Source organism: Miscanthus floridulus, chromosome 1 (genome assembly GCF_019320115.1).
Source record: "Miscanthus floridulus cultivar M001 chromosome 1, ASM1932011v1, whole genome shotgun sequence".
Taxonomy (NCBI): Eukaryota; Viridiplantae; Streptophyta; class Magnoliopsida; order Poales; family Poaceae; genus Miscanthus; species Miscanthus floridulus.
The window spans coordinates 188,780,208-188,805,043 of record NC_089580.1 but is presented as its reverse complement, the minus strand read 5'-3'; the positions used below and the strand labels follow the sequence as shown (position 1 = coordinate 188,805,043).

The following is a 24,836-nucleotide window of genomic DNA, read 5'->3' as shown; positions in this document are numbered from 1 at the left end:
CCGTACCTCTCTGCCGAGATGGGCCCACGTGGTCCGCAGAGACAATGCACGCTTTTCAGTTTTCACGTCATCACTGCAAGTACAGGCACAGAGGTTCTAACCTTTCTCCCTCTTTATTTACAGATAGAAGATGCATGGCCATGGCCATGGCCTTGGAGGAGTATCCGTGGACAGAACAGCAAGCAAAACAATTTAACTTTGGCCAGGCCAAAGGTTTTGCCTCGTATCATGGTAGATTATGAAGTATATTGGTGTTGGGTAATAGAGCCTTGGGGTCCTTGAGAGGTATCAAGAGTCAAACGTTAAACTAATGGGACATGCTCGTGCCTGGACATCCGACGGGACAGGATTCCATCGGATAGCCATTCCCCGCGCACGCCTGGACAGTCTGCCTCCCGTGTGCTAATTCGCTCAGCCCGCATGCGCATCGCGCCGTTGTCACGTCCGTACGACTCGCTCGCAACCCGTCCCGTCCGCCTCAATTCGACCCACCCTCATCCGCGCACCTCGCCCCCATCCGTTCGCCCCGTCCCATCGTGCCCCTGGCCGCCGACCCCCTAGTGTGAATAGGACCTCGTAAAGACATGACGTCATGCAATTTATTTGTTTTTTCTTACTTCTGAAAATTGTTGGTTGTAGGCTTGTAGCTAGTGCAATACGTACATACTCAGTACATATAATACTTGTTACATCGCGGCACATCGAGGAAGAGGAAACCAGAAAAAAAGGCAGGAAAGCCGGAAAGGATAGCAGAGGAGCAAGTGGCCAGGTAGGGTCTCCGTGCCGTACCCTCCAGTCTCTCCAGATGCGTACGAGATGCTCTGCTCACGGTGACCCGGTCCCGGTGGATGGGGCTCGGCGAGGACGACGAGTAGAGGCGGGGCTGGCTCATCAGTGATCAGCTGGTGGTAGGAGTATATTGGTACGTGACTACGTGTACATATGGTCCGTCCAAACTGTTGCATCAATCGGTCCAGTGTGCCCCTTTGAGATGGAGCGTTCGAGCAGCAGGGGCATATGCATGCATGCAGCATGGCCACTGGCAAAGGGGGCCCCTTCCTTCCTCCTCGGCTCCATGCCTCCATCTCCATGTGACAGCACAGTGCCTGAGTGGCCACTATGTGTCCTCTCCCATGTCCCAGCTTGCCCGCCCGGCCGACCGGCCTGACCACCACCATGCTTGCGCTAGGCGAGATCGACCCATGCATCAATGCATGGACATGGAGATTTACTACGTACCATTCACGTTGCCGGTCTCTCTTCTTGTTTCATTCATCGCATATTCGGAAGGGAAGAAACGGAACAGGGCTGGAGGCCAGCGGTTCGCTGCCTGGTTGGTTGTGGTTACGCGACGGAATCCGCACATGAGCCGGCTGCAAAAGTCAGCCCGCCATGGCGTGCTGGACCGTTAGATTATGTGCATGTAGCCGGCGTCGAGTTTTTTAATCGCAGGGGAATGAGAGGGAACCGGCAGCAGCAGATTCACAGGCATGTGACCGTCGCCAACTGCCCAAGTGCCAACGGGCAACGGACTGCCCCGGCACGGCAACAGCAAGCAGCGTGGCGCGCATACGCACGCACACTAGAAAACTCGATCGGCGTCATGTGATACAGGTAGGATTCGATTTTACACCGAACCAACGGATATTCTCTGAAGACTCCTTCCGCCTCCGAGCAATGGCCACAAAGCTGAGCATTTTTTTTTTTTGGTAAAGTCCAATTTACAACCTTGAACTCTCGTCAAAGTCCGGATTTTAACCTCGAACTCCAAAACCGGATAATTTTGGCCCTCAAACTCTTGAAACCGTTCAATTTTCAAACCTAGGCTGGTTACTGTTCATACACCAAAACTGCCCAGAAACCAGTCCAGTCCGAGCAATGGCCACAAAGCTGAGATTTTTTTTTTTTTTTGACGAAACAAAGCTGAGCATTGTGCTTGTGCCTGCCATCTCGAACCTGTTCCTGCCCAACTTGTGATCCAGACGACGACCTCGATCGGTTACCTTCCATATATCACATGGACAGACCATAGGCAGGAGGCCCAAATTTCTGCGCGCTTGCGCGTGCCTTTCGCGGACATTTCCCCGTGCTCGTGCTCCGCGTCGACCTGCAGGTCCCGGCGCCGTTTGTTACCTAACGAAACGGGCAACTGGAGGCAGGTGTGGCGCACATGGCATGTAGGAGGAGGAGATGCGATTCGATGCAGGCAGCAGCGCTGCACGACACGAGGCCGGCCGCGTTCCACTTCGACGCCACGCCCGAAGAAAAAACGACTCGATCGGGAATTTCCTGGCGCGATGCGACACAGACGCAGACGTAGCTGCAGGCCTGCAGCTGCGTTCTGGGGTCGACCTACTGAGCGAGCGAGGCCCAGCTCGTGCTCGCCCGGGGAAAACGCAAACGCTCCTGCTGTCCTGCAGATCTCTAGTCTGCGGATCGCGGTCGGAGTCAGTCAGTGCCGGTTGTTAGGACGTGTGAGGGCTACTGGTTTTTAATAGCGTCACTGAACCTAGAACGCATATTAAAACATGTAGAACGGGAGACAGAGAGGGAAGGAAGAAGGTGCCGAACCTGACACCGTAGAGAGGGAAGGTTCAGCGAACGCCATCGGGTTCGTTGGTGATGTCTGCGCACGGGTAGCGACGGTCGGTAAAGAGGGCAACGAAGACGTCGTCGTCGATGGAGCGGACGGCGCGGCTGGTGGCTTTCCATCACTGGCTGCGCCCCTCTCTAATCGGATTAGGGTTTAGATGTCGGTGGGGGACTCGGCTCAGGTTAATCTCGTGATTAGAGCCACCGGCCCCACCTCTTTTTATAGCGCAGGGTGACAGAGGCCCTCCAGCCATGATGGGCTGGGCGCCCCCGATCAGGACACGAATCAAAGGCCCAACTGGGCCGTTGGGTCCAGTTAGGATTAGAGATCAATCTAACAATCTCCCCCTTGATCTCTTCCCATCTTTTACTTTCATATCATTTACTTTTGTTCATTCTATTACAGATTAACGCATAGAGCATGTCTCGTCATCATAGTCCATTGCCGATAGATTTAACAGCTACAACACACCACTATATTCTGAAATAGATACTTATCTTTAGGCCTTCTTTTGTCCAGGAATTATAGACTTTTCCTTAAACCCATGCTGGCTACATATTCTCTGAACACGTTGGGTGGTAAGTCTTTTGTAAGCGGATCCGCAAGCATCTTTTCGGTACTTATATGCTCAAGACTTATGACTTGATCCCAGACTTTATCTTTCACAATATAATACTTTATGTCAATGTGTTTGGCAGCATCACTTGACTTATTGTTGTGAGCATATTGTACTGCTGGATTATTATCGCAGTATAACTTAAGTGGTCTATAGATGTCGTCAATCACCTTCAAACCGGGTATGAACTTTTTTAGCCAATTCACCTGCCCCATTGCCTCATAACATGCTACAAACTCGGCATACATTGTGGACGATGTAGTGACGGTTTGCTTTGAGTTTTTTCATGAAATAGCTCCCCTTAAGAGAGTGAATACATATCCAGACGTGGATTTTTTATCATCTCCCGCATAATCAGAATCTGAATATCCCACTATATGAAGTGAATCAGATCTTCTATACGTCATCATGAGGCATTTCGTTCCTTGCAAATAACGCAAGACTTTCTTTACTAATTTTCAGTGTTCTATTTCAGGATTGCTCTGGAATCTGCCAAGTAACCCGGTAACAAATGCCAAGTTAGGGTGTGTACATACTTGAGCATATTGCAAACTTCCGATAGCTAAAGCATATGAAACCGCTTTCATTTGATCGATCTCATATTGGTTCCTAGGACATTGAAAATCTTCATATCTGTCGTCCTTGACTATAGGAGCAGGTGAGGGACTACATTTGTGCATACTGAATTTCTTTAAGATTTTCTCTATGTATGTCTTTTGTGACAGTCCTAATACCCCTTTACTTCTATCTCGGTGAATCTCGATCCCTAGAACGAACGAAGCTTCATCAAGATCTTTCATATCAAATTTTGAGGACAAAAACTTCTTTGTCTCCAGTAGTAGACTGACATCACTACTAGCAAGTAAGATATCATCCACATATAGGACAAGGAAGATGAACTTCTCATTCTTAAACTTTATATAGACACAATTGTCCTCTACATTCTCTTTAAACCCAAAATTTTTTATTGTCTGATCAAACTTCAAGTACCACTATCTTGAAGCCTGTTTTAATCCATAAATGAATTTCTTTAGGCGGCATCCCATTCGTTCTTTTCCTTCTAAGACAAAACCTTTCGGTTGTGCCATGTAAACATTTTTCTCCAAGTCCCCATTGAGAAATGCTGTCTTTATATCCATATGATGTAATTCTAAATCGTAATGTGCCACTAATGCCATTATGATTATGAAGGAATCCTTACATGAGATTGGAGAAAAGGTCTCATTGTAATCAATCTCTTCTCTTTGCGTAAAGCCTTTTACCACAAGTCGGGCTTTATATCTCTCTATATTCCCTTGAGAGTCAAGTTTTGTTTTGTAGACCCATTTACAGCCTACTGTTTTGGCTCCTTTAGGAATTATCTCCAAATCACAAACTTTATTGGCATTCATAGATTTCATTTCATATTTCATGGCCTCAAGCCACTTTGATGAATGATCACTTCTCATGGCTTCTTCAAATGAGGTGGGATCGTCCTCCATTTAAAATTTTTCAGTGTTGTACACTTCATAATCAGCAGGAATAGCTGATTTTCTAACTCTTTGAGATCTTCTAGGGGGCTCCACATTTTGCACATCTTCTATTTGAGGCTGTTGTTGCTCCCCCTCATGTGTGGCAATTGGTTCTATAGGATCTTGAAGAACAGGTTCCTCATCATCATTCATTGTTGCCACAGGCGAAATAACAACAGGTGCTGGCACCACAGTATCTTATACTATCGGTGCAGTGACAGCAGGTAGTGAGAAAAATGGCTCATGAATCATCGGAGTGGGCGTATACACCCGCTTCTCTTCAAGGTCAATTTCTTGAGCTACCATGCTCCCCCTCATCAATTCATCCTCTAGGAAGACAGCGTGTCTCGTTTTCACAAACTTTGTATGTCTATCTGGACAGTAGAAACAAAAACCTTTTGACTTTTCTGGGTAGCCAATAAAATGACAACTTACTGTTTTGGGATCTAGCTTCCCAATGTTTGGATTAAATACTTTAGCCTTAGCAGGACTCCCCCCACACACGTAAGTGGTTTAGTGAGGGTACTCTTCCTGTCCACAACTCATACGGTGTTTTGGGCACCGACTTATTTGGTACTCTATTGAGAATATGAATGGTTGTTTTTAACGCCTCTATCCACAGGCTCATCGGTAAGGTGGAGTAACTTATCATACTGCGCACCATATCCATCAGGGTATGATTGCGCCTTTCAGTTACTCCATTCTGTTAAGGTTCGCCCGGTGTAGAATACTAGGCTACTATGCCATTCTCCTGTAAGAACCTTACAAAAGGTCCAGAAACTTGGCCATATGGGGTATGCCGACCATAGTACTCTCCCCCACGGTCGGACCTGACTATCTTAATCTTTAAATTATGTTGGTTTTCAACTTCTGCCTTAAATATCTTAAATTTATCCAATGCTTCTGTTCTTTCTTTGATTGGATAAATATAGCCATAACGGGAGTAATCATCTGTGAATGTTATGAACGAATCATAACCATCCACACTCTTTATAGGAAAGGGACCACAGATGTCTGTGTGAATAATCTATAGAATTCATGCGCTTCGTTTGGCATATTTCTTAATTTTCTTTACATACTTTCCTTTTATTCAATCTTTGCATTATTCTAAATCTATGAGCTCTAATGGAGAAAGAATATCATTCTTAACTAGTCTTTCTATTCTCCTCCTCGAAATATGGCCTAAACGACAGTGCCATAATTTGGACAACGCATCGTGAGCTCTCTTTCATTTTCTATTTACATCTACAGACGAGGATACATTCACATTGTCGCATGCAACATTCCCATCATCGCATACAACATTCTCATCATCACGTAGTGATAACAAATAAAGCTCATTTTGTAAGATAGCAAGACCAACACATGCATCATTAAATGTTATCTTGCATTTGCCATTTCTAAAATGACAATCATATCCATCATTGTCCAAACATAAAACACTAATCAAGTTCCTCTGTAATGAGGGAACATAAAGAACATCTCTAAGTATAAGTTTGAAACTATCAGGAAGCTCTAGAGAAAGATCACCAACGGCTTCAACTTCAGCTCAAACTCCATTTACGACTTTAACGTGTCTTTCGCTTCTTTGCATAGTCCTCGTCGAATGGAATCCCTTTCTTTGCCATGATCATCTTTAGGTAATCGGGACAATCTTTCTTATAATGTCCTGTCTTCTTGCAGTAGAGACATTGATCTTTTTCTACTGTAAACTTATTTTGCTGAGGCTGATGTAGCATGGGACCCTTTCCCTTTGACTTTGAGGAGAAGTTAGCATTAGGATTCTTTTTCTTATTGTCTTTCAAATAATTGATGGAGCCACCATTGGTAGCTTTCATTCTGTCCTCTTCTTGCACACACATAGCCATGAGCCTCTCCATGTCCTATTTCTCGGGCTGTATGTTGTAGTTGATAACAAAAGTGTCAAACTCTTTTGGCAAGGAAGCAAAAATCAGAAGGATAAGGAACTCATCCTTGAGAGCCAGATCTATTGGTTTTAGCTTGGATGCCAAATTGCTTATCCTTAGTATATGCTCTCTAATGCCATCATTACCTGAGTATCTTTCTGTTACCAGCTGCTTTATCAGCTGGGTAGCATATGTCTTTGAAGAGCTAGCGAACTGACTCTTTATTCTTTCGAGATACCCGGTGACGGTGTCACACTCTGGGATTGAGCCCACAATTGCAGGCTTAATCATGTTCTTTATCACAGCCAAACACTTCTTGTTGGCAGTGACCCACTTCATATGCTCAAGGTCATAGGACATTCTTTGGGATACAAAATCCCTCTCTCTGGTTGCCCAAGCGGCATCAGCCTCATTTGTCTCCCTCACCAGTGCCACAGGCTCTATGGGATACGGTGTGGTGACTACCCAGTCCACCTCAGCCAAGATAAAGGCCAGATCGATCTTTTTCTTCCACTCAATGTAGTTATCATCTTTGAGAGTGGGGATCTCTTTGATATAACTCATCAAGTTGTATCCGTCTGAAAACACAACTCAAATAGAGTGAGAACATAAATAATAACAATAACAATTGCATGTCTTAGTTTCAACGTTGATCAAAATTAAAACATACAATTGTTCTATACACTAATTCTACATCACCGTTGGACAGAAATAGAATTAATGTATAACAAAACATCATAATATTGCCATTAATCAACGTTGGTCAGAATAATAACAATATTACGATCAATTATGATCAATTAAAACATATCATTTTCAAAATTAAATTCTCCCGTTGGTTCGAATTTAATAATAAAAATAACATCTTTAAATACACAGCGGAATAAATGAACTCATTTTCTTGAATTTTACCTACAGGGAAAAATACTTTTTCTATTTTCTTTTGAGCCAATTTCCATTTTTCAATTTTGCTGGAAAAAGAAAAATATGAAACCAGGCTCTTTCTTTACTGTTACTGGGCGCAAAACCAGCAATTCGGCTCGGCCCACACCTCTGCGCGGCGCCCGGCCGCACCCAGGCCGCAACCTGGCCTGGGCCGGCAAAGTCGCTCGGCTGCGCGCTCCCTCCTAGGCCGCGAGTTGGCCCACTCTATCTCGACCGTCCGTCCAGATCCAACGGCCACGAGCGCGTTTCGCTCGGAATAAAAAAAACCGACGCCACGCGTTTCGGCTCTTTCCTCTCTCTCTCTCTCTCTTCGCTGCTCTCTCTTCTCTCCTCAGCACAGCAGTACCGAGCGAGCAACCGAGAGCGACAACGGTGGAGCGATGGCGCCGTCGCCGGCCCCCTCGCCGGTGTGCGCGCTCCCCGGCGGGTGAGCGCGCCGCCGTCGAGCGGCCTGGCTGCGGCACCCCCTTGGCCAAAGCCCAGCGGCGCCCCAGCTCGGTGTTCTTTTCCCCGCGCGCCGGCGAGGCAGTATCGCTGCGCAGCGGCGAGGTAGGCCACCCCTTCCCCTTCGGCTTTGCTTCTCTGTTAGTGCTCGGATTCAACCGATTTGGGATGGGGATCGAAGTTAGGGTTAGGGTTTTACTGTGGTTCTTTTTCCCGAATTAATTTGTGGGTTTTAGAGTTCGGTTTAAACATGAAACTGAACCCTCCTTCTTTCTTTAACCCGGTTAGGGTGAGGGTCATCCAACACCGGTGACTGTGCGCAGACTGTTCGTGCTTTTGTCGCGGAATCATCGTGACTGTGATGCAGAAGAGCTGGAGGGCTAGTACCGCATCTGCATGCACTCTTTTCCTGAGGTGACCAATCTAGGTTCTAGGACATTGACTGTGTTCTGTGTAGCATGTACTCCAATCCATCCGTGCAGAAATGATAAATGTATTTCCATGAGAGAGAAAAAAACTCATATTTTTGTAAGTTTTTACTGATAATTAAAGGGCATATAACTTGCATAAAGTAGATTTTTATTCATAGTGACTCTAAGATGATATTAATTGTTTCGATTGTAAATACAACGTAAGTCAAATTAAGGGTCAAAATCTATTTTGTACAACTTTTTCTGGTCAAACTGATGAAGTATGGAGATGGTTCACTCTTCTGGGTCTTTAGTCTGTACTTCTTCGTTCAAACATTCACCAGTGATTGTAAGAGAAAAAAAAAATACACAGTTGCAAGCATGCTCTAGTTGGCAAAAACGATCTTAGGCCCTGTTTAAATCACGTAGAACTAGTTTAGGTGGACTAAAGTTTAGTTTTAGGACCACTTTTAATCTAGTGTTGTTTTAATACATGATGAACTAAAAGCAAAAAGCTTTTCATGACATAGATTCATAAACACCTTTCGGTCCACATTTGCCAACTAGTAGACTAATTATTAGTTCGATTGAGAACTAAAATTAGTTCGCTTTTAGTTCACCTGGGACTAAAGTTTAGATGGTGGTATCCAAACCAGCCCTTAACAAAAATTAATGGTCAGAATCTACTTTGCATGACTTTATGCTAAGTATGATGGATGGTTCACTCTTCTGGGTCGATACTTCGTTCAGACATGTACGAGTGATTATAAGGAAAAAAAACGTATAGTTGCAAGCACTAGAAAAAACGCGCCGATGTGCAATCTTAGGGCATGTACAACCCATAGACGGCTTGTTGTTTGTAAGTTTTTGGTACCTTACATATAGACGGCTAAATAGACAGCTTGTACAATGAGCCGTCTATTTGACTGTCTGCAAACTATTACATACATACATGCATCTATGATCAAGCATGAATAAGATCTCCGTGTGATATTTTGTTGCTTCTTTGACACAAACAAGATCAAGCATAAGTAAGATGAACACAAATATATTATTTCTTTTAAACCATCGATTTAATATGGTATATTAATAAATATAAAATACAAGTATATTTATAAGCATCCGATTGTTGCATTTTCAATATGCTGAATATGTGATTTCTGAAGTTCTTCTTGATAGCTTCAGAACTGATACCTTGCAACTAAAACAGGTGACCTTTACCAGGAGATTACCAAGCAGCCATATCCCAAACTTCAGGATGTATCCATGTAGGATCTTAGCACTTTGAGAAATGCCGGAATACCTTATGAACGAATGCAAATACTTTGGTGGGACATTGAATCGAACACCTAGTGAGTAGGTGCGAAGCGAGCCTTGTGGTGCCGTTAGGGACCCAGCTGCCTTGAGGGTCTCACCTGTCGACCACCAGCAGAACACATCGTAGGTGAGGCCGACCCCTAGCCTCGCCAGCGCCCTCGTACATAAGCAGATCAGGCACCACAGCGAGGCAGACGTGGGCCTGGAGGAGCACCAGTCTCGCCAGCGCCATCGTACATGACCGGAGAAGGGTGCCGCGGTAGTGCCGTTGCCGCCATCGGAGGGGGATGGGGATTTGCCGTGTGGGGGTGGATTTTGGCGCATTTCTTGTTTTCCCTGCGTGCCGCAGCTGGATCCCTCGCCTCACCACCTGGAGACGACGCTCCATACAACGCTGTTTCAGACGGCAACAACACTTGGGAGCACGAGCCGTTGCCGTCGTCTCACGAGACCACGGCCTCGCTGTCTCCCGTGTCTGCCAGGGGTGTTTTTGCAAAAATTATGGCATGAAAATGGCTCAAAAACGTCCGTTGTACGTGCCCTTAACCAGTACAAACAAAAATTTAGGGAGGAGGGGAGGGTCATCTCATCTTCAACTTCTACTAGGCAGCGAAAACTCATGAACTACCGAACTATTATAGGGGGCTTGAGCCCCCTCCCACTACTAGCCTGTTGTGTTAGATCTACTTTGGTCATGACCGTCATCAGTGTTAGTCATCACCGACGTTCTCTCTGGCGGAGACTTTGCCCGTTGAAGAATAAAGTTGATGACAAGGCTAATACTCCCCCGGTCCTACAAATTGCATGTATTTATACGTGAGGCATTTATAGAGGCGGCTGATGATTGAGCCGCCTATACAAATCGACCCATTTATAGGGGCGGCTCGTATCACCAGTCACCCCTACTGTGTCATTTGTAGGAACAGCTGGTCCCGAGCACGCACACTGTAGGGACGGCTCCATCACCAACCGCTCCTAAAAAAAATTATACCTTTGCTACAAACGTTTTTTTAGTAGTGCTCTAGTCCGGTATATATATCTGGCTCGGGGTGGCTAATTGCAGAGACCAAGACGCTAATTAAATCTGTGTCGAATACACCCACGCGGTCAGCCGAAACGTGGCCCTCCGTATTTTGCTCAACAGAAACAACAGGATAGGCCAGCGTCATCTACACATGCATGGAACAAGGGACTGCATGGGATAACAGACTCACCGAGAGAATGCTTCGTTTAACCGGCTCCGTAATTAATTAACTCTCGTTTGTTGATACAAACGGGCGTGCACTAGATATTACGGCCAAACCAAAAAACGGACGTGCGCCAGATATAAAGGACCAGAGGGAGTACCTGTTATGGATTATTATCATCAAGAAAGCTGATGGTGATTATGGCAAAAGTTCTCCCAAATGCAATAAATTATTCCTATTGTTTAGTAAAACTAAATATGTTTTTATGTAATGTAATCCATACAAATATAGAAAACACATCATAAATCACATATTATTTCTATAGTTAGACAAAGCTAAATGTTTTGCTATGTAATACTATAACTTGCATAAATACATAAGACACATAATAAATGCATAAATTATTTCTATAGTTTCGTAAAACTAAATGTTTTCGTATGTAATATAATTGACGCAAATGTAGAAGACACATCACAAATGCAGAAATTATTTCTAGTCAGACAAAGCCAAATGTTTTGATATGCGATATAATCCGTGCAGAAGACACGTCATGAATGCATAAAACATTTCTATAGTTAAGTAAAGCCAAATGTTTTTGTTACGTGATGTGACCCACACAAATGTTGTTTTGGTATGTGATGTAACCAACACAAATGCATAAATTATTTGTATAGTTAAGTAAAGCAAACCATTTTGGTATATGATGTAACCAACACAAATATAGAACGTATACATCGCAAATAAACAAATTATTACTATAGTTAAACAAGCCAAATGTTTTGGTATCACGTAAATGAAGTAGAAGAAAAAAGAAAAAATAGAAGGAAGAAACAAAAATAAAATAAATGGAATGTAAAAAATTGTTATAAAGAGAAAAGCAAAATGGAATACAAAATAAAAGGAAAATAAAAGAGTAAGAAAAACAATGCTACATTAGCACAAACCTACGCCACGCATCCACATTTCACCTCCATTGCACACATACATATGATACGACCGAGTAATAAAGAAATTAACGGCCCAACGAAGAATCGTAAATGCACACGATGTGCGTAAGAACGAGCTGATAGCACTACGCTATGGTTCAAGTGCTCGAACGGGATGATTGGCGCTAGAATGGTAAAGTTCCTTGGTTAACTGCAATCGGTTTTATAACAAAATTGCTGTCTTCTGAACCTGAATCTGGCGGCATAGACGAAGCCCAAGTTTGGAGAGCAGGCCGAAATGGTAAAAGACAGCAATTAGGCCCCTAGCAGATAAACTCGTGGGCATGATTCTCAGAAAAAAAAACTCATGGGCCGAATATTTTTTAGTCCTTTTTTTGAAAAAATTTCACAAATATGCCCCTGAAGATAAGATTTCAAAATCTGGACCCTTAACTCGGGCGAGCTCTTGGGCTTGACACAGACGTGACGGTGACATGGCAGGCAGCTCGGCGCCAGAGATCTTGGCGTCGAGCTCGGCGCCATAGATCTTGACGCCGAGGTGGTGTTTTAACCCCGGCCCCAACCTTCCTGTCCGAGCCTTCTTTCTCCTCTCTCAGGTTTTTTTTTCTCTCCCCACTTTGCCCTACCTCACGAATCGGCATATTGGACCTTATAAACTTTGATTTGATCCGTAGATCTTCGAGAGCAAGGTATCCTCGCTCACCTCCTAATTTTTTTCGCATCGATTCAGTATATATTAATCGGATTTTTCAACGTAAAAATCGTCATAACTTAGGATTTCATGCAATTTTTAATATTTGTATTATACCTAGGTAACCGCAGCGCAGGCACCAAGATCTATGGTGCCAAGCTTGGCGCCGAGCTCGGCGCCGGGGTATCTGACGCCGAGCTGTCTGCCATGTCATCGCCACGTCTGCGTCGAGCCCAAGAGCTCGGCGCCAGTAACGATAGCGCCAAGGACCGAGACGTGTAAACTCGACGCCAGTAACTCTGGCGCCGAGCTAAAAGTCTATATTTTGAAATCTTACCTCCAGGGTATATTTGTGAAAAAAATTCCAAAAAAAGGCTTAAAAATAAAAAAAAAATCGGACTCATGGGCATAAGGAGTTCTACGTGCACCAATCCCGCTGTGCCACGTGTGACAACCCGCGCGCACGATGACCACCAGAAACGAGAAGCCCCACCCGCGCGCGCTTCCAAGTTCCAATCCTCCATCACCAACCAGAGTCCAGAGACAATTCAGCCATGCCGCCGCCGTCCACCGCCGCTTCTGCCGCCGCGGCAGTCTCCTCAATTATCCGCCCGACGCCACCTCCGGCTCTCTCCTTCCACACCGTCCCCCTCCCACAAATCAGACGCTCAGCCGGCGCGGCTTCCCGGCTCGTCGCGGCGCGTGCCGCTGCCTCGAGGGCGCGCGGCGAAGGCGACGCCGAGACGGTGTTCTTCGACGGCGGTGCCCACCACGGCGACCTGGCGGCGAACCTGCTCCTGGGCCTGACCCTGCTGTGGCTGCCGCTGACGCTGGCGGCCGTGTCCCGCGCGTTCATCCTGCGGTACCGCTTCACCTCTCGGCGCGTGACGGTGGTGTCGGGGCTCTCCGGCGCCGACCGCACTGACTTCCCCTACTCGTCCGTGACGTCCGTGGTGGTCGTGCCGCGGTTCATCGGCGAGTGGGGCGACATCGTCATCACGCTCAAGGACGGCACCAAGGTCGACCTCAGGAGCGTGCCCAGGTTCCGCGAGGTCGCCGACTACTGCCGCTCCATGGCCGCCACCGAGGGCTCCCTCGTCAGCTAGCGTCAGCGAGGGCCTAGCTGATGGCGACGATCGAGGCTGTTCATAATCGGTTGAATTCAAAAATCTTGGTTCTGTTTCCTATGCGACGGACTACATCTGCAATTCTGCTGCACTATGAGAAATTAATTAACGGGTCATGATATGTTTCCAAGTTCCATACGAATCGATTTGGCAGACACATTCGGCCCAACGAAACGACATTGTTGTGATGATATCTGCAATCCCTGAAGCAGATTGCTTTGCAGACAATAGCATGTCAAAGCATAACAGATCATAGCAGCATGGTTTAGTGATTTATTGCACAGCTATGGCATGACGATTGACAATCATCTTGCAAAAGTGATGATAACAGAGTAGCTCTAAGTTGCAGCGTCACGTGAAAGGCACCAATCCGTAGAGGGAAGCACTCCATCACTGCACCTTCAACTCCATCACACTCTTGGCCTTGGGGGCGTAGAGCGAGTACACCACCGCTTGCCGCTTCGCGATCTCCACCTGCTGCTTCCCCTTGGCGAATGCCGCCGCAGCGGCTGGAGTGTCTTTGAGGGCACGGTTCTCACGGAACGCATCTGCAGCGCGGCGGCGTGTGTACTCGCGGATGTTGTAGTCGGAGAACTGCTTCACCGTGCGGAGGAAGGAGCGGAAGAGGAAAAGCACCTCTGCCATCGTCGGGGCCGCCGCCACCATACTTGCGTGCCAAAAGCAGCTCTCGAGACGGGGAGAGCCGGAGCCAGAGAGGCCTGTTGCGAGCTGGTCTCTGTATCCTGTAGTAATGATCACCATGAATAGATGTAACAATGACCATATATGTGAATTTGAAAGCAGGGATCACCTTTGGAATCACAATATGATCTGTCAGATGTATCGATCAACCTGCAGTAAGCCCTACGGCAGAGGGAGACACTTGTCTAAGGCTGTGTTTAGTTCGGTGAAATTTAAAAATTTGGCTATTATAGCACTTTCGTTTTTATTTGATAATTAGTATTCAATCATGGACTAATTAGGCTCAAAACGTTCGTCTCGCGATTTCCAACCAAACTGTGCAATTAGTTTTTTTTTCGTCTACATTTAATGCTCTATGCACGTATCGCAAGATTCGATGTGATGGCTACTGTAGCATTTTTTTTAGAAAATGTTTTTGGAACTAAACAAGGCCTAACATAAAGGCAGATAATTTATCAAGTGACACATAGTCAGGAAAGAAAAACAAAGCAAATGAGAAACCTGTGAATGGAGGGACCTATTTAGTATTCTGTGCAAGAAAGAGGATTCACAATTGATCTACTAAAAAATAATTAAGATCTATATAATGAAAATATGTGCTTGTGTTAAATCCAGATAGTGAGATAAGTGCTGAGTTATATAAGTGCAGTATTAGACCTTTCTACTATGCAACATCTCAAACTGATCACCACATGTACATGAGTCCAGAGATACAAGCATATGTTGCTATGTCCAATTCAACTAGAGGATCCAAAGTATGACGCATAGGCAACATAGGAAATCCAAATTTTATTCTGGACAAAAGGAATTGTAGCATCTCAGGCATACCCCAAATTTTCAAAAACAAAACTGATTTTCTAATGTCATAAATCAAGTAACGTTGCCAGAATCGAGAGCAAATAACAATGTTATTTAGCAAGTAACAGCAGCCAGACGAACGCTCCAGCAAGTTTACTTGCACGGCGAACAGGCTGGACACCGGCAGCATATACCGTGTCTCGACACACTCCGGACAAGTCGGTATGATCGACAACTTCGTCTGGAAAAGCCGTGCTCCCCCCCGGGTTCGGTTCTTCGGTTGGTTGCTGCTCCATGAAAGAATTCAGTGCCGAGCAAACCTCCACAACAAGCATGTCCTGGATGACGACATTTGCGAACTCTGCGGTCAATCCGCTGAGACATGTGACCATCTCATCTTCTAGTGCACGGTCGCTAGATCTTTCTGGAACCACCTTGGATGGAGAGACCTGCCTATCCCTCCTGTCAACAGGCTCTGGGAATTGCCCAGGCCGGCTGAGGTGCCATCAAAGCTCTTTTCTACAATGATTCTTCTCTGTTGCTGGCAAGTTTGGAACCATAGGCACGATGTCGTCTTCCGTCAGCAACAGCCTTGCCTTCGGCGGCTGCTTGCTACTGCCAAAGAAGCATGTCGCCTCTGGAGCTGCCGCCTAAAAATCGAAGATCGATGGATAGTTGACAAGTGGTGCGCAATGTTTGTAATGAACTAAGCTCTCCTACCTCCTCATTTGTAATCTAAATATGACTACGGGTCCTCGACCCTGTAGGTGCCTTGGCACCCTCCATCCACCGGCTCGCCGGAATCAATGGAAAATCCATTCAGGTGGGGCTCTCACCCCTCCGGTGATATCTTCAAAAAAAAATGTTATTTAGCAAGTTGCTGTAGTGTCATGGCGATAAAGCTCCGAGGGGGCAGAAGCAACATGAGTTTCTAAACAAAGATAAATATAATCTCTGTGCAGTCAACGTGATATGTTGCAAGTAATTGTCAGTGACCAAACAAAAACAATAAATCCTCAGGTCTGGTACCAATGCACAAAAAGTAACTCTGCCATATTAATGCCAACTTTAAACTTTTTGTGTTGGAATAACTATTTCCATATGCTAAGTTTTCTATTAATTGCATTCAAAAACATAGCCAGTGCTCAAACAGACTGGAGAGTCTGGCAACAACACTGAAGCAATGGTGGAGTGACAAAATTGGCAGTCCTGACCCCCAGTGATTACAAATCATCAACTACGCAACATGGAACATTTTTAAAAGCGCTGCTGTCAGGTTTAGACAACAAAGCCCTCAGCCCACTGCAATCCGTGTTTCTAATCAAGCAGTATGTGGGTTTCCTGCAGCAGGCTATTTTCAATCTTCTTAATAGATAAATGACTGAATTAAAGGTCAGAGAATAAACAATGCCAGTTCTTGAGATAAAGTATACAAGAGTGACAAAATGAAAAATGGATTGTGTTCAAATAAAAAACACATGCAGTCATGCAGGTTAAATTAAAAGATATAAGTTATACAGTTTTGATCATATTGATATAGCTTTCAAGAATAAAAATGACAGGTTAAGTGGAGTAAACATACTGGATTTCATGCATCTTGTAGGACCTGAGAAATCTAACATTTTAAGTTTCTAACATTGTTGATGATAAGGTGTGAACAAGTAAACACTGTCTTACTGATGGAGTAATGATATTCAAATAATTATTTGGGATAACATCTGAGTGGAATAAGCGCATGTATCAGCAGAATATTTGAAGAGAAAAAAATGCATATTTTACGATTAACGATTCTGGTTAAATCTTATTTTTTCTTTTCGATAGCACATTGTGAATCACGTCCTCACAAAGCTTGAGCTCATTATGTCCTCTGCATCTTAAATACATCCACATTTTCCTCAACTGGTGGTATTATCTTATAGCCAATTGTTATAATAACAATCCTAAATAGCATCGACCCCAGTACATCTTCTATGGACACCTGGGCAAAGAAAAAAAAGAAGTAACGTGCCCCAAACCTCTACCGAGGGGTCTGTCACTAGCAAATAGGTATGCTAACAAAGCCTGTCAAATGGAGTAGAATTCTAAAACAACATGGTGCAAACTAGCTGTGCAGTGAATGACATCTTCATATAACATTGACCTGCTCAAGCCATTGATTTCTGGAACGGATGACCCATCCCAAGTACCATACAACTTAAGAACACAAGAGCGATCCAGCTCTGCTCAAGCATCTATCGGAATGATACGGATACGCGGATACGGCGATTTCCTAAAAAACCTGATACGCAGATAAGTTTATTATTTAAAAATAAAATTAAAAAAATAATAATGCAGGTCTGAATTTAAAACTGATAACAATAAAAGGTTGCAATTAACTACTAAGTGTACTATTATTACACCACAGCAGGTCCGAAGTCTCCTCAACTCTCAAATATAGTAGTCTCAAATTTAGGAAATTAATAAAAGGCATTCAGGCTTGAAATTCATGCAGCAGCAAGCTCCTATTCCTCATTTGTCTCATTCGTTTCATTGTCATCCACAACATCAACCTGCGGAGCATCCAAACCAAAAGTCACAGCATACAAGCAATCAAGCAACAAGAAGTCACTAACTGCACTGCAGAAATAGAACAGATCGAGAATGGGGAGGGGAAGACGAAGTGGGGAGCAAAGAAATCAAGCAACAAGCGGCCACCAACTGAAGAAGAAGAGCAGATCGAGAACGGGGAAGGGGATTAACTCACGGGAGTTCGCTGAGCCTCGATCCACGTCGCAGGGGCGGAAACTCGTCGCTGGCGGCCGACGAGTAGGGACGGAGGCTCGTCGCCGGTGGCCGGCGAGCGGGGTTGCGGCGTCACCGCGCGGGGATGCAGCGCGAGGCGCGGGCGTGTGGGAGTGCGGGCGTCGGGGACAGGGGTATGGATGAAAACGGTACGGATATTTATTCGACCGTCCGTTCGACCGAACAAATATGAACACTTATCTGGATAGTTACTCGGATATCCGTATTTTTTTCGGATACGGATAATAAAACGGATATCTTAGGCGGATATCAAATACGGATGTAATATCATCGATATCCGGCGGATATCGGATAATCCGATTAAGTATCGGATATATCCGGATATTCCAAACGGATATTATCCGGATATTATTCAAACGACCTTGATGGAGAAATGATCTAAAATTTAAACCGTCCAAACTTTCTCAAATGGAAAGTTGACCAAAACAACAATTGTAGATCTTGATGAGTTGAACAAACTTGGTATTCAAAACTTTTCAATTTGAAGTCATTTAGAGTTCATAATACTAGAGTCAAAGTGTTGTTTTTTCATTTGACCAAATTTGACTTGGTCAAACTTGCTCAAATGAGACACTAAATGACCTCAGATGAAAAAACTCTTAATACCAAGTTTGATCATCTTAGCAAGATCTACAATTGTTACATAGCTCATTTTCCCATTTGAGAAAGTTTTATCAAACACTAGTCACAAATTCTTGAATCTCATATAGACTTTCTAAAACTATGTCACACACGTGTGAAATTTGAACTACATTTCATTCAAACTTTCTCAAATGAAAACATGGACTATATAAGGATTGTAGATCTTGATGATTTGAACAAACTTGGTATTCAAAACTTTTCAATTTGAGACAATCTATGGTTCCGAAAACTAGTTTGTAGGCGTCGAAATTTAAAAATTATAAATTTAAACCGTCCAAACTTTCTCAAATGAAAAGTTGACCAAAACAACAATTGTAGAGCTTGATGAGTTGAACAAACTTGGTATTCAAAACTTTTCAATTTGACATTATTTAGAGTTTATAATACTAGAGTCAAAGTGTTGTTTTTTTATTTGACCAAATTTGACTTGGTCAAATTTGCTCAAATGAGACACTAAATGACCTCAGATGAAAAAACTCTGAATACCAAGTTTGATCATCTTAGCAATATCTACAATTGTTACATAACTCATTTTCCCATTTGAGAAAGTTTTATCAAACACTAGTCACAAATTCTTGAATCTCATATAGACTTTCTAAAACTATGTCACACACTTGTGAAATTTGAACTACATTTTATTCAAACTTTCTCAAATGAAAAAATGACCTATATAAGGATTGTAGATCTTGATGATCTGAACAAACTTGGTATTCAAAACTTTTCAATTTCAGACAATCTAGGGTTCCGAAAACTAGTTTGTAGCCGTCGAAATTTAAAAATCACAAATTTGAACCATCCAAACTTTCTCAAATGGAAAGTTGACCAAAACAACAATTGTAGAGCTTGATGAGTTGAACAAACTTGGTATTCAAAACTTTTCAATTTGAAGTCATTTAGAGTTCATAATACTAGAGTCAAAGTGTTATTTTTTCATTTGACCAAATTTGACTTGGTCAAACTTGCTCAAATGAGACACTAAATGACCTCAGATGAAAAAACTCTGAATACCAAGTTTGATCATCTCAGCAAGATCTACAATTGTTACATAGCTCATTTTCCCATTTGAGAAAGTTTTATCAAACACTAGTCATAAATTCTTGAATCTCATATAGACCTTCTAAAACTATGTCACACACTTGTGAAATTTGAACTACATTTTGTTCAAACTTTCTTAAATAAAAAAATGTCCTATATAAGGATTGTAGATCTTGATGATCTGAACAAATTTAGTATTCAAAACTTTTTAATTTGAGACAATCTAGGGTTCCGAAAACTAGTTTGTAGGCATCAAAATTTAAAAATCACAAATTTGAACCATCCAAACTATCTCAAATGGAAAGTTGACCAAACCAACAATTGTAGATCTTGATGGGTTGAACAAACTTGGTATTCAAAACTTTTCAATTTGAAGTCATTTAGAGTTCATAATATTAGAGTCAAGGTGTTGTTTTTTCATTTGACCAAATTTGACTTGGTCAAACTTGCTCAAATGAGACACTAAATGACCTCAGATGAAAAAACTCTGAATACCAAGTTTGATCATCTCAGCAAGATCTACAATTATTACATAGCTCATTTTCCCATTTATGAAAGTTTTATCAAACACTAGTCACAAATTCTTGAATCTCATATAGACTTTCTAAAACTATGTCACACACTTATGAAATTTGAACTACATTTTGTTCAAACTTTCTTAAATGAAAAAATGTCCTATATAAGGATTGTAGATCTTGATGATCTGAACAAACTTGGTATTCAAAACTTTTCAATTTGAGGCAATCTAGGGTTCCAAAAACTAGTTTGTAGGCGTTGAAATTTAAAAATCACAAATTTGAACCATCCAAACTATCTCAAATAGAAAGTTGACCAAAACAACAATTGTAGATCTTGATGAGTTGAACAAACTTGGTATTCAAAACTTTTCAATTTGAAGTCATTTAGAGTTCATAATACTAGAGTCAAAGTGTTGTTTTTTCATTTGACCAAATTTGACTTGGTCAAACTTGCTCAAATGAGACACTAAATGACCTCAGATGAAAAAACTCTGAATACCAAGTTTGATCATCTCAGCAAGATCTATAATTGTTACATAGCTCATTTTCCCATTTGAGAAAGTTTTATCAAACACTAGTCACAAATTCTTGAATCTCATATAGACTTTCTAAAACTATATCACACACTTATGAAATTTGAACTACATTTTGTTCAAACTTTCTCAAATGAAAAAATGGCCTATATAAGGAATAAGGATTGTAGATCTTGAATCCATGACCATGACTCCATGAGACCCATGAAGCCATGAGCTTGGCTATTTCTACTCATACCGTGAAGATTGGTGCTTGTATGATGTTTGATGTATGATGTATCTGTATCTTTATCTTATTTGTTGCTTTACTCTTTAGTCTTTTGGGTTAATCTAGATGGATTATGGACTCATAGAGTGGTGTAATGGTTTGCGCACGTATGATATATATATATATATATATATATATATATATATATATATATATATATATATATATATATATATATATATATATATATATATATGCTGCTTTTACTCAATATCCGAATAGATATTTGTATCCGACCTTCTCCGAATCCGATTCATACCGTATTCGATACTCATTATTCGTATCCGTAACCGAGTCAATCCGTATTCGTATATGTATCCGAACGCTATCCGTGTCCGAATCCGAATCCGAACAGAAATATGAAAACAAATATAATATGAGTGATATCCGTTCGTATCCGATCCGTTTTTATCCCTACACAGGGGATATGCGACTGACTTACTGGGCTGGGCCGTATCGGCTAGCCAGATACCTATCAGACGACGTATGCGCGTACAGTCGCGCTCGTGTTGGAGCGCGCGACTCCCGGCCTGCGCTGTGCGTCCACGTCCGCGCGGACGGTCGTACGGTGGCATATAGGCCAGGCCGTATGCCTGATGCGGCCCGAATTAGCAGCCTATATAAACATGAAGTTGGCCGGACCGAAAACGTTGAAGCAGGTTTAAAATACGCATTAGTTTGAATCGGCCACTGATGCTAATCATGAAAGAAAATCGTGATGAAGCATGCCTACCAGTCTTCTTGTACCTGCGCATTCATTTAGTTTCCGTTTGATGAGTTTTTAAATATTTTTTTTATTTTCAATTTTCAGTATTTTTTCAGTTTCATTTTTCAGAAATTATTTTTTCCAGTTTTTTTTTTTCAGTTTCAGATTTCAGCCACTCTTTTAGGTTCAAATGTCTTCCTAAATCCTATATATTTATTGCCTCACCTACGATGTATAAGTTCTTACAAAAGGTAACCATTGCACACATAAGTTGACAACAAAATTTGCCCCCCCCCCACCCCCTATCAGTTTTTAGTCAAGTTTTTTTTCTATTTTTTAGTTCCAGTTTTCAGTCATGTTTTTAATGTTTTTAAGTTTTGATTTTCAGTCAAGTTTTTTTTAGTTTTTTAGTTTCATTTTTCATTCAATTTTTTTAATTTTTGTTAGTTTTAGATTTCAGTCACCCTTTTAGGTTCGTTTGTTTTCCTAAATCCTGCAAATTATTTGCCTCACCTATAATGTATGAATTGTTACAAAAGGGTAGCCATTACACACATAAGTTGCCACAAAAGAATATGCCCCTCGTTTCGGTTTTCAGTCAAGTTTTTTTAGTTTCATTTTTCATTCAAGTTTTTTTTTTTAATTTTGTTAGTTTCAGATTTCAATCACCCTTTTAGGTTCGAATGTCTTTCTAAATCCTGCAAATTAGTTGCGTCGCCTACAATGTATAAGTTGTTACAAAAGAGTAGTGATTGCACACATAAGTTGCCACAAAAAATTTACCCCCTAGTTTTAGTTTAGTCAAGTTTTTTTAGTTTTAAGTTTTAGTTTTCAATCATGGTTTTTTTTGTTTCAGTTCTCACTCACCCTTTTAGGTTTGAGTGCATTCCTAAGTCCTACATATTAGTTGTATAATAATTTACCCTCTAAGTTGGCACTTATGCAATACTTCATCTAATAATTTGCCTCTTAGGGTGCAGCTTGTCTTATTTTGGGCTGTTAATCTTGTCTTTTTAATAAATGTCCCTCCATTTGTCAGCTAGTCATGTTTTCCGGCTCATATAGGGGGTATAATAACTTGCCCTTTTAGTTGGCAGCTTATGCAATGCTTGTTGTAATACTTTGCCCCCAAGTTGCATCTTATTTTGTTTTGTGTCGCTACCCTTATTTTTTAATAAAGTTGACACTAAGTTATGTTTTCTGGCTTTTGTAATATGTTGTATAATAACTTGCCTCCTAATTGGCAGCATATGCAATGTTTATTTTAATAATTTGCCCCTTCATGTTGCATCTTGTCTTGTTTTGATCTGCTACTCTCTTTAGAGGTTAGTACCTTTATGTAAAATACGATAGAATAAATTTATTATATTCCCATGGTAACGATTGATGTGCATACTATGTAAAAACTTTAGTTTATTCTTGGAGTAGCAAGTTTAGTATTACATGGTAGCAACTTATTTCATAAATCTCTTATCATATTTTACACATAAATTGCTACTAAAAAATTCTTCGAAACATATGTAAGTAGGGTCTAATTTTGTTCACCTCACCATATAGAACACACTGGTGCAGATATAATTGAAAATGGATACACCATTTGCAAGTTATAAAAAAATTAAAATAAACATTTTGTTCTCTTCTAGCATGCGTCAGCGTGACATGCAAAAAAAATGGATAGTGGCGATGGGGCTCGTGCATGCCTTAGACAGTTAGACCGCTGGTTGAAAACGTAAGTGGCCAGAGCACAATAGTGGGGCTCGTCGTCAGACATTCAGACAGATGCCAGGACGTCCGCGTGAAAGCAGGTCGCGCGCTTCCCTTATAGCGCGATGGGTCGCGCGTTATCTGCATCCTTCACGAAAATAACAAAAAAAAAAAAAATCAAATACTCTGAGGATACATATCCGCGGCGTATCGGACATGTATCCGTATCCGAAATGTATCGGACATGCGATATACGCGCTGCTAGGGACGTATCCGTGTAACGTAGAAGTATAAGTCAGGGAAGGAAAACAAAGGAAATGAGAAACCAATCATTCATGGAGAAACCTATTTAGTATTCTGTGCGAGAATGAGGATTCACATTTGATCCACTGAAAAATAATAAGATCTATATGTAATGAAAATAGGTGTTTGTTAATCCAGATAGGGAGAGAAGTGCTGAGGAATATAAGTGCAGTATTAGACCTTTCGAGTTTCTACTATGCGACATCTCAAAATGATCACCACATGTAGATATGAATGCACAGATACACGCAGATGTTGTGTTGTTATTTCTAATTCAAAACAAGAGAATCCATAATATGATGGATTGGGAACATAGGAAATCCAAATTTTATTCTGGACAAAAGGAATAGTAGCATCTCAGGCATACCCCAAAAATTTCAAATACAAAACTGATTTTCTAATGTCATAAATCAAGTAACATTGCCAGAATCGAGAGCAAATAACAATGCTATTTAGCAAGTTTCTGTAGTGTCATGGTGACAAAGCTCCGAGGGGGCAGAGGCAACATGAGTTTCTAATACAATCTCAACGCAGTCAACGTGATATGTTGCAAGCATCCTTGAATGATAAGTATCTGGGCTTACCAGCTTTAGTGGGAGCTAATAGAAGTGATTGTTTTAGACATCTTGTTGATAGAGTCACAAAACGCATAAATGGATGGAAAGAGAAGCTCCTAAGTAAGTATGGGTGGAAAGGAGATCTTAATCAAATCTATCGCCAAGCCGTGCCAACATATGCAATGATGATCTTCAAAATCCCAATAAACATTTGCAAAGAGATGACAGATACCATATCGCAGTTTTGGTGGGGTGACGACGATGATAAGAAAAGGATCTATTGGCAAGCCTGGTGGAAATTATGTTCACCAAAAATAGAGGTGGTATGGGGTTCAAGGATTTCCACAGTTTCAATTTGGCTATGCTTGCAAAACCAGTCCGGAGAGTTATCTACGATCCAAACTCGTTATGTGCAAGGGTGTTGAGAGCAAAATATTATCCAAATGGGAAACTTCTTCGGGCGAAGATGAGAAGTGGGAGTTCTTTCACTTGGCAGAGTATGCTCGCGGGGCTGGATTGCTTTAAACGTGGCTATATTTGGGGTGTGAGAGATGGCACACAAATAAATATATG

General features: G+C 42.2%; 1 protein-coding gene and 1 pseudogene across 1 annotated transcript; one reads left to right on the top strand and one right to left on the bottom strand.

Moving 5' to 3' along the window:
- Positions 1-13,055: 13,055 nt before the first annotated feature.
- On the top strand, positions 13,056-13,753 carry LOC136506082 (uncharacterized). Its single transcript, XM_066501210.1, has one exon. It carries the CDS (start codon positions 13,123-13,125, stop codon positions 13,672-13,674), a length of 552 nt encoding a protein of 183 aa, XP_066357307.1. The 5' UTR covers positions 13,056-13,122; the 3' UTR covers positions 13,675-13,753.
- A 132-nt stretch (positions 13,754-13,885) lies between these two features.
- Positions 13,886-18,108, bottom strand: LOC136506089 (uncharacterized; annotated as a pseudogene).
- Between the last annotated feature and the right edge of the window lie 6,728 nt (positions 18,109-24,836).